A 14,990-nucleotide genomic window follows, 5' to 3' on the forward strand; every position below is an offset into this window, starting at 1 on the left:
GCTCGATGCATCAGCCCTAGAGGAAAGCCTTCCACTGTGAGGCCTTAAGGCTTAACTCAAATCGAGGTGAGGGAGAATCATGTATAATTTTTAAAATTCCTTTTGAGTTGTCAAAGTAAGGAAAGTAAGGAAAGCACAAGTGGTTAGCTGGCCTTCTCCTTGGGATGGTGGCCATTAAGTATGAACTGTGAACCCTCCTCCTCTCTCTCACACACCTAGCCTCCAAAGACACTGGATGCTCATCTCCCTTGACTGGGAAGAACACACACACACACACACACACACACACACACACACACACACACGGTGTTTCATCTTTCCTTCTGTAAAGGAACCCAGGTACATAACTATTAATCCGACACAGAACTGGCCTTTTCCTCCCAGCCCACTCTGAAGGCAGGGTTGTGATCTTTAGCCGTATTTACAGATATCCAAAGGCAGTTTCTGTCTTGTTGGAACTGTCATAAATGGACGTCTGAGAAATCCAGGAGCAAGTTCGGGCAGAGAGAAACCCTTCCTGTCCAGGACTGGCGGGTTTCCGTTCCAGAGAAGGACTTACTCCTCCCCAAGGCTTTTCAACAAATAAATTGACAAGTACCTTTAGACTCCATCAGAAAAGCCAGTTGCTCCAAGTTTGGATTAGCTAAACCTGTGCGTTTTGGTTTTTTTGTTTTGTTTTTTTCTTTTGAAGATCAACTTTCTCTCAAAATACCAGGAAGGTATTATTGACACAGAACCCAGACAGGGCAGAAGGCACAGCCTACCATCAGGCCCAAACTTTAAGTGCACGTGGACACACATTTTTTAAACCACCTTGCCTACCTACTGTTATAATGTATCGATTCAGTCTAGCTCAGACCTATTTCTGAAAAATGGAGAACAGAGAATTGGGCCCAATCCTATGCTGCAAACGATGTCTCAGGTAAGGCAAATTCACAGGCAAACAACACACGGTTTTTGGGTACTGTTTTTCCAGCTCTGGGAGAGCTTCAACCACGAGGCCAACTTTTAAGACACAGGACCAGAAATTCTAGCAAGATAACATTTGCATACAAATTCTCTCTAGCGGTGTGGTAAGAGAAGTGGCAAAGGTTGATTAGGGAGCTGACTCTATTCCCAGTAATCCTATGCGTTCCGATCGACCCCAGTGGCGGGTCCCATTCCCGCACAATTGAGAAAACTTTTGTCCCCGAGTGTTTCAAAGAAACAAGAGGTCCTGATCTCCCACTATGGGGCAAGCCTGGCTGCCCTGCAGGAACTCAAGTTTGCAGGAGAGAACTCAGGCCCCGGCCTTCCGGGCTCACCTGGATCCTTAGGCCAAGGTGAGCTTAAGATCCCATCTGATCGACGTCCGCAAAAGTGAGAGCGGGGGAGAGGGTCCCTGAGTGGCCCCAGGAGCCAGGACAAAAGTCACAAGGGCTGTGAGATCTGCCCCTCGCAGTGGCGGCTTCAGGGAAGAGGCCAATGGCAGCTTCCAGCAGCTTCTGAAATACAATCCCCCTAGTCAGGGGTCACTCGACTTGGCGCAGTCACGGTGGGCAGAGGGGGAGAGCGGTGGGGGGAGGGGCGGCCTGTGCACAAAGGGCCGCAAGGCAGGCGGCCTTCCCGCCCTTGACCTTGGGTCCCCGCCTCCATCCCTCTCCTGCAGCCCGGGAAAGAGGCTGGCGGGGAGCCAGCGGTGTGCTTGCTGGACTGCGGCTGGACTTGGGGCCGCCAAGGTGCCGGGGTAGAGGTAGGGGTGGAGGAAGGGGCACATAAAAGGAAAGAAGGGGAAAAAAGGAGTCTGGGACTTCGGCGCGCTCTGCGGAAACCCGCACTGCAACTTCAGTAGGAGCGGATCCGAGCGGCTACGACTCGATGCTCCCACCCCCAAGCCCAAAGCAAAAGTTGCAAGAATGGAAACTGGAAGGACGGACCCTCCCCCCAGGAGTGGCCTTTCGGCTTGCCCAACCCCCACCCCTTTCCCCGACCCCGGCCGAAGCAGACTGGGAAGAAAGGAGCGCGCCTGCCCCGCGAGGCCAGACGGCTGCAGGGTCAGCTGCGCCTGCACCCGCCCCGCGCGGGCAGCTGCTCCATTAAGCCCGGGAATTATGCATGGCCCCGGCCCCGCTCGCCTCCCGCCCAGGGCGCAATCAACGTGCACGGCGGGGAGGGCGGGCAGGAATGGCCCGAAGAGGACCTGAAGAGCCCCAAGGCCCGAAAGCAACCTGCGCGTCGGAGGTCCTCAGCAGACCCGGCGGGCCCCTGGGAGGCCCGGGTGCAGTCACCAACGTGTAGGGGTGCACATCGCGCCTTGTGCCCGGCCATAGCACGGGACGGCTGGCTCCAAGGGAGGCCATTGTGTTCTCCTGCTGAGTGAACTGGTGTCAGTGGACCCAAACTTCCGAGTGCCCTCCAGGAAGACAGAGTCTGAAGGTGCACACCACGTGGACCAGGACAGGGAGGACTTGAGGCCGGGTGGGGGAGGGGCTGCTGGCGGCCGGAGGCGGGAAAGGAGATGAGTCTTTCAAGTTGCAGGTTCCGGGAGCAAGGGAAATTGCATTAGTGGTGCCTTGTGGCAAGGGCCTGAGGAAGTTCAAAGTCCGAATGGGGAAGATTTTGATGTCCATCCCCACCCCAGAGTCCCCCGTTAGGCCTCAAAACACCCTGAAACCTCAGGGACCGCTACCACAACCAAGGGCCACTTTCCAGACCCCTGCTTTGCAGTCTACAGACTCTGACCTCCTTTGCCGCTCGACAAGACTGTTTACGAAAATCGCTTTCTTTCCCATTTTCCCCAAAGCAAAAGGCCAGGTCAGGAAAATTACATGCTTTTTTCCCCCTTCCCAGGGAATAAAGTCGCCTGGTTGGCAGGGAAAGTTTTACAAGCCAATGATGCAGGGAAGACCGCACTGTTTGGGCCCCTTAATTGGCTAGCTTTGAACTCGGGTGGGGTGGGGGTGGGGCAGACCCAGCTCCAACTCCAAGTAAGAACTTAGTTCTGGTCTAGGACACCGCTACGGTTTTCCAGCCATTTGCTGGAGATGGGAAAAGGTTAAGAGAGGACACACCTATCTCTTATTAAGGGAGAAGAATCCAGACCCTTGCTAGCACCCTAAACCCAAGACCTAACCTGGCCTCTAACCTCAAGAGCCGTCCCTAACTGGACCCCTACCCTCTCCAGAAATCTGGTCTGTCTTGGGAAAGCTGAAAGGAAGCCACTCAGACAGTTCGAGGGAAACCAGGTTTATTCTTCTTGGATGCTAACTAGGACTAATTTGTGTCATCACTGGGGTGCAGCCCGAGCACTGGGACTGCAGCCATTTAACATGGCTCTGCCTTTCAATGGGGCTGGTCCCTATACCCACAGCTGCCCTGTTCCTGTAAGGTCACACTAACAGCCTGAAGGTCAATGGAAACAGCCCCCTGGCTCTAGCTCACAGATGACAGCTATGTCACAAGTCCTTAGGTGGGGCTGGTTTGGACTGGGGGGTTGCCGGGGCCTGGGAAGCACTCTAAACAGTTTACCACGGGTCTACTCCAGGATCCAGGTCTGAGTTTTCTGTGTGGGAAGCCTTGGATACCACCACCCTGGTATGAGGCTTAGCAGGAGGTCCATCCTTTTCCTCTCAGCAATCCACTCCCCTGTACTGTTGATCCTCTCCATACCCCCCACCCCCACTTAACACCCCTTCTCATATTTTAGCTTAGAAGACAGGGGAACCAGAAAGAGAATGGGCCTAGTCAAGGCCACACAAGAATACTCCCTCCAGGTCTCAGATCCCTGCCCACCAGTCTGACCCTCCCTCTCCCTGGACCCTGAAGCCACCTGGTGGTTATGATCCTAGTGTAGGGCCAACACAGCCAGCAGTGGACACATAACCACAGATATATACAGAACACGTGGAGTCGCTCTCCTCCAGGCCCCTCTTCCTCTCAGGACGGCCTCTAGTAGGCAGCAGCCGCTGCCCAGCTAGGAGCAAATAAGCCTATACCTAACTTAGTTTAAACCCACTGGGTCCTGTAGGAGGAGATGGCCCAGTGAAGACTCCTTCCGGGGCACAGAGCAGAAGCCAGGTTTCAGTGAACCACCCACAGACTTAGGCCCTACCCTGGCTCTGTTGCCTCTCCTACAAAAAACGAAAGCAGTCGCTGATTTGCAGCGTTCAGAGGACAGAGATAGAATCCCTCAGATAGAGAAACAGATAGAGAAAGCACATAGAACCAAGAGGAATCTGCACTTGTTTTTCCCACCTGTAAAGTGGGCTTCAGGTTAACTCCTACCAAACGTGTTTATAAGATTAAATGGAGGTTTCTTCTTTACAGGGCCCTTGGAAATAGTGGCACACAGCACATACTAAACAGGCATGCATTAAACTAAAATCCCAACAACGGAAGCCTCAACTCCCATGAAAAGATGACCCAGGATGGGCAGGAGGAGTGGCCAGGCCGTCTTGTTTGCACAGTCATGGGCACACACATCCCCCCCAGCTTTGTATAAGACTAACAACAGCAGCAGCAATGAACCCTATCACACACGCTATATAAATAAGTAAGTAAGTAAATAAATAAATAAATACTCTATTCAACTGCTAACTACTGTCAAACAAACAAACAAACAGTAACAGAGTGAATGTGGTTAAATTCTCCCCCAGAGCCAAGTTTCTCTTTCTCTCTTCCCTCTCCTCCTTTCTCAAGCTACTTCCCTAAGAATGGGCCAATTCGCACCATTCAGCAAATAAAGATACATCCCTAAAGGAGCTGGGAGATGCCCTTCTAACAGTCCCATGTTTGAAAAGTCCAGTTAAACGGTGGACTACTGCTCAGAGCTGAGGCCGCCCCTGCCACCGCTCTGATTCTTGATTCTTATGGTTCACGAGCTGTCACAGGTGACATGGGACCCTCTCTGGGAGACGAGTGGCCCCAAGCCTCGGGACTGGGCAGTGATGTCTGGCAAAGGGCCATCTGTCCTGACTCAGGATCATGAGAGCTAAATTCAGACAAGCCGACAAGTCTGTGGTGGCACTGCCAGCTCCTCTTCCAGTGTCACCTCTGAGGCCAACCTTCCTCTGAGTAACCCTGTAACAACAGCTACTGGTCTAGAGGCTGGGTGTACAGACACACAATATCAGATAAAATCCACAGTAAACCGCCCACCCTGGAAGGCAGCAAAGATCATCCAGTTGTACAGAGGGCTGAGACTCCCAGATGTGAGTAACTAGACTTACTGGAACCCTCAGTTCCACAAAATAAAACAAGTGATTTGTATTTGTGGGGTTGCAAATAATTGCGACAATAAGTATAAAATAAAACATTTTCATAAATGGGGGAAAAAAAGCCATTTCCAACCCAGTCCCGTGGAAATTCACACCTCACAGCTTGCTCAGCTGCCTTCTGCCTCTCTCCAAAGCCTTCACAGGCAAGGGTCAAGTTTTGGGGGCCTGAGGATTTTGGCTACATCCAGACGTCAGCATGGGATTCAAATGTCATCCCAGATGAAGTACAGAGGTACTGCCTGCTGCCTCCCAAATCTGCCAGCCCAATGACAGACTTCCCTCTCCCTAAAGACATCTACCCAAGGGAGCCAGGCCAGCCAGGTATGACTCCCCTTCCCTGTGTGACTGCAGCAAGTCCTTCAACTTGTATTGGATTAGCTCTATCTGTTGGGAGGTTTGAAATTTAAGTCAGAAAGTCCATCAAACACAAGGGGGAGAAGAGTCTGGCGTGAACTCTGCCTGGACCACCGTGCAGACATCCTATCCTGAGCCCTGAGGTCAGGCCATCCGCACCCAACCCCCAATCTTCACCTAGGGCTCTGTCCCTCAGACATGGGCCATTCCTCACTGCAGAGACAGAACTAATAATTAGTCGTTGGCGATTTAACAGTAAGAGAGAGAGAGAGAGAGAGATAATCCATGCCACAATATACATGGATTTAACTAATCGTAATTTGGAGGGAAAATAACAACTCCAAATAGATCAAACGCAAGTGTTTTGAGGCATCCTGCAAGTGGGGTTATCTCCAGCTTCCAGCACGAGCCACTTATTTTCTTTCTCGCACATCCAAAGTAATGTCTTCATTTTTTTTTTCACTATGAGTTTTCTACATAGCCTGCAGCGAATATTCTCAGAGCAGCGTGTAAATCGTGGGGTTCATCAGGACCCCTTCCCTCCAGCAAGGAGCATCTGAGGCCAGAAGCCAAGCCCTGTCTATACCAGGGCTCTGCAGGCTCATCCTGGGCCCCTGCTCAGGCTTCTGAGAAAGACACCATAGTGATAGCCACCTGTCGCCTCTATAGTGATCTGGAACCTCCTGTCACTGCTACCCTAAATCTTACCTTTCAGAAAACTGACATTTGAGCTTGGAGAAGCATTAGGTCTCAAACCCAGGACAACTGGCTGAGGTGCCTGTTAACTTATCAAAGTAGACCCTGGCCTCCATATTCTCCCAGCATCCCTCAGTCCCTACCTGTTATAGGGTTCTCCTGGCTGGCAACCCTTACCTTAAACTCCTGCCCAGGAACTGGACTGGGCCTTCTCTTCTCCTGGCTTCCCTGGCCCCTAGATAACTCAGCTGTTTTGGTTATGCCAGTCTCTTGGCCCAGGCTGCCATCTTGGTTGTTGTTTCTTCGCTTGCTTCCTTTCTCTCCTCAGGCCTGACTTGGTCCAGTCATGTTCTTTCTGGACTGTCTCTATCTCTGCCTCTGTCTATTCTCTCTTATATCTATAATAAAAATCTCAGCCCCTTGGGATCAGCCATGTCCTCTTTTTAGTCCGTTTTCTTTCTTTCTTTCTTTCTTTCTTTCTTTCTTTCTTTCTTTCTTTCTTTCTTTCTTTTTTTTCATTGAGGGGGAAGGAAAAGACAGCTGAGAGAGAGAGCAGACTCCCTCCCTGCTGGCTATCCTTTGGGGTGTGGACAAGGTGATAACAAGAAAAAGCCAATTTCCTTTGGAGGCCATCTAAGGAAATTCTGAGGAGAGTGTAGAATCCACAGAGAGGAGCAGACTCAGCTCCAGGACTGAGAGAGTGGGATCCCCATCGCTGCTAAGCCGGGCGCATACTCTCCCCTGCCTGCAGTCTGTCTCTGGCTTGACCTGCGCCGTGTGGTATATCCTGGAGCTCATTTCATTCAGTCCTCTGCAGGATGCTAAAGAGTGGATGCAGGAGGAAACTGAGGAAAGGAGTGACTCACCCTCAGACCAGCCGAGGGTCTGGGGGTGCCTGGATTCAGCCCAGGGGACACCACAGTCCCTGTCCCCTTCCCAGGATGAGGTACTGAATGACGTCACAACATGGCACCAGATAGACGGGTGGACATGAACCCTCACCCGACTGTCTAAACCCTGCCATTGTTTCTGGTGTCTGAGCCTCAGGAACCAGTTGACGCTTCCACAACTCTCGGGAAGCCATTCCTTTAAAAACCAAAGAGTGTGTGGAGCTGGGAAGCAGATTGCCAGGGTGGATGATCTCAGGCCGGGGTGGGGAGGGGCCAACATATGCGCACTGCACACGTGTATCATGCCTGTGCCCTCCCCTGCAGCAGGTACCCACACGCAGGCTGCAATCATCCTTAGCTGCAGGCACAGATAAGGAAGCTGATTCTGAAAGCCAGGGAGTGGGGTAGCTTTCCATCCTGTCTTTCCTACACAGCTCCAGACCCCAGACAAGTGAGCCCCTTCCTCTCTCCATCGCTCCCATAAACAATCCCCACCCCCACTCCCCACCAATGTTGTATTTCCTCATCCCTGACCCAGGTCACCGTAGGTACACGGACCTAGTGCCTGAGCAGAGTTCTTAACAGAGGCAGGGAGAGGCCACAAGAAGGAGTCATGAGGGACACACAGCACCTCCATGAGTGGTGTCATCACAGGCATCCCTTGGGTCAGATCTCCAGCCACAGACTTTGCTTATGATCACCCCCATCCCTAGGCTGCCCTGGAAACCAGGCATCCGGGACCTCCTCTTCCATAGCAGGGGAGCAGCAAGAAGATTCCAAGCCAAGTAGCAACATGAAAGATAGGGCTGGAATTTCCTCACATACTCCCTGAGGGACACCCTCCTAAGGGGAACAGCATAGGTGTTCAGTGAATGAATGAATGGATGAATGAATGAATGTCCTCTAGGACCCAAGCTTTATGGAATCTTTTCTGTACCTTTCTAATCCTCCCACAGAGCTTCTCAACTTGTGGGTTGCAACCCCCTTGGAGGCCAAGCAACCTTCTCACAGGGATTGCCTAAGATATTTACATATTCGCAGATAATTACAGCTATGAAGTAGGACCAAAAGATAATTTTATGGTTGGGGTCACCACAAGATGAGGAACTATATTCAAAGGTGGCAGCATTAGGAAAGCCGAGAACCACTGCTCTGTCATTTAAAACAGCAAAAAGATCACAAACTATAGCTATCTCCAGAAAGACCTTGCCAAGGAAAGGGTAGGGACTGGGTCAACCACACTTTGGTTAGATGACTAGCCAAACCCCAGCTCCACTCCCACCCTGGAGACACAGTTAAGGACAGGGGGACTCTCACCTACAGAACAACATCTCTACCCATCGCTGGGGCCCTGCTTCTACAAGTGTCAGGCTGAGGGGAAAGGCTGCCCCACCAAAGTGAAGGCTGCAGACCTCAGAACATTCCAGTAGCATAGCCACCCCACCAAGGACTCAGCCATGATGGCCAGCTAGGAGCAAAGTCCCAAGAATCAGCAGCCACCTGCTCACCAGCGGCTGCCAGGGACCATCAAGGCCAGTGGAGACAGCAGCAGGGCACAGAGCAGCAGGGAAGGGACCCTGAAGCCACAGGCGGGAGACAGGAGCAGGGGACCCATGGAGACCAGTGTGCCAGGGGCCTGGACAGCAGCTGGAAGGATTTCCGGGTGCCTGAGTGGAGAAGGGCCCGTGATTCCTAGCTCCCCTCTTAAAATATAAAGACTCAATTATCTTTGAGCAGCTTGCTTTACACATGAATTGACACATTTATTTTACAATAAATAACTGAAAGTTATCTGTGTTTCCTTTACTGTTAATCTACAGAAATAATAAACAGGCCTTGTCTACCAAGCTGCAAGGACTGCGGGGTCCTCGGAATTCAATTAAGCTAAAATAATTAATGCTCTCACCATATTAAATTACTTTATACATTTGAGCCACTGATGTTTTATTCTTTAATCTTTTCTTTCTGTTAAATGGGGAAAAAGAAGAAGAAGAAGAAGAAGAAAAGTTGGTACCCAAGTGAGGAAGGACCAGGAGACCCTGGGGTAGAAAGGAAGGGTGGGATGGGTTGAAAGAAGAGGAATGGCCAGATGCAGCTGACACGGCATGCAAAGTGCTTTGTGCCTTTGATTAGAATAACATTTTAAATGCTTTGAACAAACATAGCTCTTTAGACTTCCAAAGGCTTATTTTACATATTTTCTTCTAGAACGAACAAATCCACTCCTCCCTCGCTCCTCTTGCCCCGACTCCGAGCAGACGGACCAAGGCTATCTCCCGTCACGCATAAAATAAAAATACTGTGGGCCATTAACAGTACGAGGGGAGGAAACGGGGTGGGGGTGGGGGGCAGAGGGAATGGAAGGATAAGGACGAAGCTGTGGGGAGATTAAGCGCCTTTTGAAAAATCACATTTAGTTGCTTTCTTAGGCAAACTTCCCCACGGTGATCCGCAGGCTCTCTTTGGGAAAGACCTTCAACATAAAATGAGGATTTTGAGGCTGGGTCAGCAGATGAAAGTGAAGTAGGGACCAGCCACCCCTCAAAGGCTGCTGTGCACTGCAGACGCCGGGCAGGCGTCCCCACACTCTTGAAATCTATCCCAAGTGGTATGCCTGGCAACACAGACAAGGGACGAGACACCCTTTTTGCCTTAATGGTGGAGGTGGTGTGCAGCCATGCCTGTCTGCCCCAGGCCTGATTACGCTGCCAGGACACCCACCAGAAAGCCAAGCCAAGGCCAAGCTGGTCCACAGATTCTCCCCACTGCCCATCTTATGCCTGTGGGGGTATCAGACTGTCCAGTTTCTCCCAGTATACAGGTGGATAAACTGGAGCTCAAGTGTAAGCAACTGAGGTGTGTGGTGGAGCTGGGCTTACAGTGACTCTGAGCGCCTCTAGGTGACATGAGGTCCTGGCCCATGCTTTGTATCACCTTCCAAGAGGATACAATGCCCCTCTCCCCTAACCCCCATGTCCTGGGGCTTCAGGACCCAAACTCCTCCAGGACTGGCTCCACAGTTTTCCATCTGGCTGCTGCACAGCCAGAGGGACACCCCCACGAGAGTTCTCCTGCCAAAGCTCTTCCAGAGCCCCCCTTCCTCCATCATCACACAAGGCCTGCTAGGATTATTCATTCCCCGTTCACAAAAGAGGAAAATAGGGCTCTAATTCTCAAGATATCCAGCCCAAAGTCAAAAGGCAAGATGAAGTCGAAATCAGACAGATTCCCAAAACCTGAGGGTCAGGCAAAATGGGAAGCAGGCTCATGAAAAGAGGGCCTACCCCCTTTTTTTCACAACAGGGGAAACTGAGTCCGAAGAGAAGAGTGTAGACAAGTGCCATGCATAAGGGCCTAGCAGGTACTACCACACTCAGAATCACCTGCGTTCTTCAACAATCGACACAAAGGGGGTGGGGGTGGGTCCTTCTGGACTCCATCTTAGAGATGAGGAAGCCACCGTTTCCAGGTTGGAAATGACAGAGTCCAAACCGAGCCTGGCTCCAAAGCCAGGGGCTGAGCCAATATCACCAACGAAGAGAGGGCCAAGCCAACCTCCAAAATTCCATCTCGTGCTCCAGGCCACTTCTGGATTAAGCACAAGTCAGCATTTTCTCACCAAAAGCAAAGTAGCCAACACACAACAGTCAGGTCTTCTTCACCTTGTCTTCCCCGGAGAGTCACCTGGAAGGTGGGCCCTCAGAAAAGGGAAGCCCCAGATGGTGACCCAGAGGCCATTTTGAAAAGCCCTGGACCTCCTGAGAATCAGTGCTTAAAAGTCAGGGAGTTGGAGCAGCTAGGGAGGCAGCTTCAGCAGCCACCAGGTAAGCAAACGTCATACCTGCAATGTTCTCCTGCTTGGGACAGATGCCTTTCGTGGGTGACAGTAGGTGGTCATCTTCATCAGGGGTGACCTGGATCCCGATCTCCACTGGCTCAGATACTCTCCTGAGCTCAGAGCGAGAGGAGGGAGGTGGACTGCTCTTGTCCAGGACCTTGTCGTAGCAGGGGCCCAGGCCTCCACACTGTTTCTTCTTGTGCTCTATAAAAACCAGGATGTCCCCCAGCGGGAAGTTCATCTGACACTGGCCACAGGTGAGTAGATCAGGGTCGGGGCCTCCCACCATCAGCCCCAGGCTGCTAGGCTCCTCTATCTCCAGACCCTCGTCTTCCTCGAGGATGGTAGCCTCCACATGGTCAGCCTCTGCTGGAGACAGAAAGGAGACAGGGAAGGGGCAGAGAAGACAAGAGATGGGCTTAGGTCATCACAGACTGGTTCCTTCCACCCTTTCCCACTGAGAGACGAGCCCCTCGACTGCCAGCCTCTGTGGCTCCCCACATCCCCCCAGGGACCGGAGTTCACCATCATAGCCCCGAGGTCAGCACAACAGCACTGATTTGGGCTCCCTAGAGCATGCCCTGCACACATGTGCACACACACGCATGACACACGCACACCCTGCCTGCCCACAACACCATCAGCTGGGGGACAACTCTCTCGCACTTCTGGGTATGTGAGTGTCACTCAGGGAGGTTCTGGCTCTGGATCAATGATTTGGGAAGTCAAACCTCAGCCTTCCTTAAGCTGCCTCCAACCCCCGGCCCCACATTATTCCAATGGGCGGCTTGGCTGGGGACTAGGAAGGTAACAGGTAACACTGTGTCCCAAGCCCTGGCTCCAGCTGGAGACGAGCCTTCTCCCCATAGCTTTCATTCACGTTCAGGGCTTCCCTATTCATGAGCTTCCTACTCACATTCTTCTACCTGAGTCCTGGCCAGGCACCAAACTGGAAAACAGAAACCCAGACAGGCACTGGAAAGCCAGTCCTGCCCAGAGGAAGAAGCGCAGGTGCTCGGGGACTCGGAAGGGAAAAGCAAGCCGAAAAGGCAGCCCTGGCTTCCCCTCCCGCCCCCTCCCGCCCCCTCCCCACCCCCGACCCTGCGCTCCTGCTCAGACCTCCAGACCCTCGTAAAAGTCTCACTGCTCATCAACTCCCCACCTCAGCCTTTCTGTCGGTCGGTTTTCTTTTCACTCCGAGAAAGAAAACAGCCTCTTCAGACTGCAAAAATCACTTCTTGGCAGCTCTCAAACCACACTTTTCAATGGGCTGGATGTTTTTAAATTTCTTCAGCAGTCACTCCACTTCCCCCTTGTTGTTTATGTTATTTTTCTGGAAGGGGCACAGGACCTAAATATTTTTGAAGCTAATAAATGCTTCAAACATCAGCCACTCCCTCAAGGGATCCTTAGAAGGCTCAGCAGCAAAGTGCCACAATAAATCAAAGGAAGTGGGCAAGGGGGCTCTGTCTTCCCCTCAGGGTCTGGGCGACTCTGGCTAGGATTCTTCGGTGTCAGCCTTGAAGACGAGTGGCCAGGTCTTCATGGGAGCTGGGGACAGCCACAGGTCTGCCACTGAGGAGGGAGATAAATTGTAAGCTGTTCAGCAATTAGGAATGGATAGTGATTGGCACAGAGGAACTGAAGAGGGTGGGAAAGAGGAAGAGACATTCCGTGGCAGTGGGGTTGTTAAGGAGCCAGAGCCAACGTGGAAAACTGAAGCAAATTTGCCTGTGGCATCTCCAATGCTACATGTGAGTCACTGTTCTATGTTTTCTGAATATAAGCTTGCTGGGGAGGGGGGGGTCTAGTGTGTGTGCAACACCGGGTGTAGAACCTGAGGCAGGTGATGTAGAAAGAAAGGGCAGCTGGAGCCGTGCAGGGAGAAGGGCAGGTACCACCAATGGGATTCACAGCCTGAGTCTCTCTCTGCCCGTGGTTACCGGGGAGGCAGGCAGGGCCCTCTGTGAATTAAACGTAGAAGACACGCACCGGAAAACATGGCAGTTCAGAAACACCCGGCGTGTGTGTAAATCCTAAGTCTGTTGTCTGTAGATCATTAATAACAACAACCGAGGGGAAAGAGAAAAAAGGAAAAAAAAAAAAAAAAAGACAGGTAACGGTGCCATCCTCGCCACGCCGCCCAGAAACCATTAATTACACTTGAAAAAAGAAATCGGAGTTTACTTTAAAAGGAGCTCGAAGACAATGCTACGTAATTAATTTACCGATTTATCTTATGAAAAGCCACCCTGCCATGGTTAAAATGTAATCACAACCTTCAAGCTGAAGGTTCGAGGGAGAGACTGGATTTCCCGTAAACCGCTTGTCAGGACGGAAAAGGTAATTATTCGGTGCCTCCTCTCCCTTTAATAATCTAACATTGAGCAATACTGTTTATATTGAAAAGCTTGCACCTTTAATTACCAATTACATATACATAATTTCAGAGCCAAAGGAGAGGACTGCGCAAAGAGTCCTCCAGAAATATACAGATGCATTGTGCCCGCCCGGCACACAGGAAAGGAAGAACACCGACTGAGACATAGGAGAAGGGTGTCAAAATATTGTTTGGTCAGAAAAGAAACAAAAAGGGACAAAGGAAATAAACTGAGAAGCAAAACAAAATGGGGATGGGCGGGGGGCAAACTGAAATTGAAATTGAGAATTCAAACTAAGCAGGGAGGGGTGCTATCCCTGGGAGGGATCCACTGCCCGCCTCGAGCAGGCCTGGCAAGGCCTCTGCTCCTTACAGCCTTTGATAAAAATAATAAACCCACATCTCCAGCCAGTGTAGCTCTCTTTCCACAGCAAAGGGCTCCATTTCGCCTGTTAATTGAGTCTGCCTTCCTTACTACTAATATTATTGATATTATTGATATTATTATATCATTATTATTAATAATATCATTATTTTTGGCCTTTTCAGTCACGCCTACCCACCTGGACAGTTCTCATAGTATGAGCTCCATCCTCCTCCCTGTGAGGAGGTTTCAGGCCACAAAACTTCAAATCCATGTTGTAACTCCAAAGAAACACAGACCAGTATAAAGATCAGTAAAGGCCATATATGACTGTCCACAGTATCCTTCCAGCTCCACTCCTCCTCTGACCAGGACTCACTCCAAACCAGCATTCTTTCCTCTGTAATATCTGGTTATGTATCTGTCTGTCTGTCTGTCTATCTTCTCTCTGTCGGTCTGTCTTTTCACTACCCTCCTGCAGTAAGCCCTGGGAGCCCCAGTAATTGGGTTTGAAGGTCTCCAATACTGTTTATAACACTGCAGTGCTGGGGTTCCCTTTAGAGGCAAGCCAACTGGAGTACCCAAAGCCCTCCAGGCAGGCAGGCACACAGACAGACAGACAGACAGACAGACAAGCTGTGCCAGCTCACGCTTAGCTCAGAACGTAGATCTGGGCTTCCACTACTAAAGGAGTTAGGAGGAAAAGAAATCAGGAGAAACGTAAAAACTACCTCCCCTCCCTCTTCCCATGTTAAAAGCAAAACGCTTGCCTGTGACATCAGGCTGGCCCTGCCAATGTCAAGCATGGGCTTTCCTCTCCCCGCCCCCAGGCCATGTGTGGGTCCCTGTTGCTAATGATTCTCTCCTGAAGAAGGTGGCAAGGTCAACGCCCCCCTCCCCACCTTCACTCGGGCAGCAGAGTCCCACTGAACCCCAACTTCTGTGTTAGAGTAGATGGACCAGGCAGCTGACTGGGCCTGGCAGCTCAGGGAGAGGCTCTCAGAGACACACCAAAGGCTGTGGTTTCATTTCCGCTGGCAGGCGGATATGGGCTGGGCATGTAATGTGTGTGCATGTGTGTGTGTGTGTCTGTGTGTCTGTGTGTCCCTTCTAAGAACTGTACCAATAATGGAAGAAAGAAAAGGGACAGAGCCTGTTGGCCAAGACCTGAGTACAAGGAGTCTGTCCCTCTGGGAACCCTGCTTGCCTGCCC

The 14,990-nt window shown here is 51.3% G+C and overlaps 1 protein-coding gene across 14 annotated transcripts in view; it reads right to left on the reverse strand.

The window, feature by feature from the left end:
* Nucleotides 1-14,990, reverse strand: part of Bcl11b (B cell leukemia/lymphoma 11B) — a 93,743-nt gene that overhangs the window by 68,026 nt on the left and 10,727 nt on the right. For 5 of the 14 annotated variants that reach the window (XM_006516111.4, NM_021399.2, NM_001079883.1 and 2 more), the window contains exon 2: nt 11,037-11,402. The exons of 1 other annotated variant lie outside the window; for it this stretch is intronic. In XM_006516111.4, coding sequence (XP_006516174.1) covers nt 11,037-11,402 — 366 coding nt within the window. Of the gene's footprint in view, nt 1-2,207; nt 2,691-11,036; nt 11,403-11,949; nt 12,046-13,976; nt 14,582-14,990 lie in introns of those variants that run through there. 8 more of the 14 variants (XM_011244153.3, XM_006516114.4, XM_017315145.2 and 5 more) reach the window with 5 other exon arrangements.

This window comes from Mus musculus, chromosome 12 (genome assembly GCF_000001635.26).
Source record: "Mus musculus strain C57BL/6J chromosome 12, GRCm38.p6 C57BL/6J".
Taxonomy (NCBI): Eukaryota; Metazoa; Chordata; class Mammalia; order Rodentia; family Muridae; genus Mus; species Mus musculus.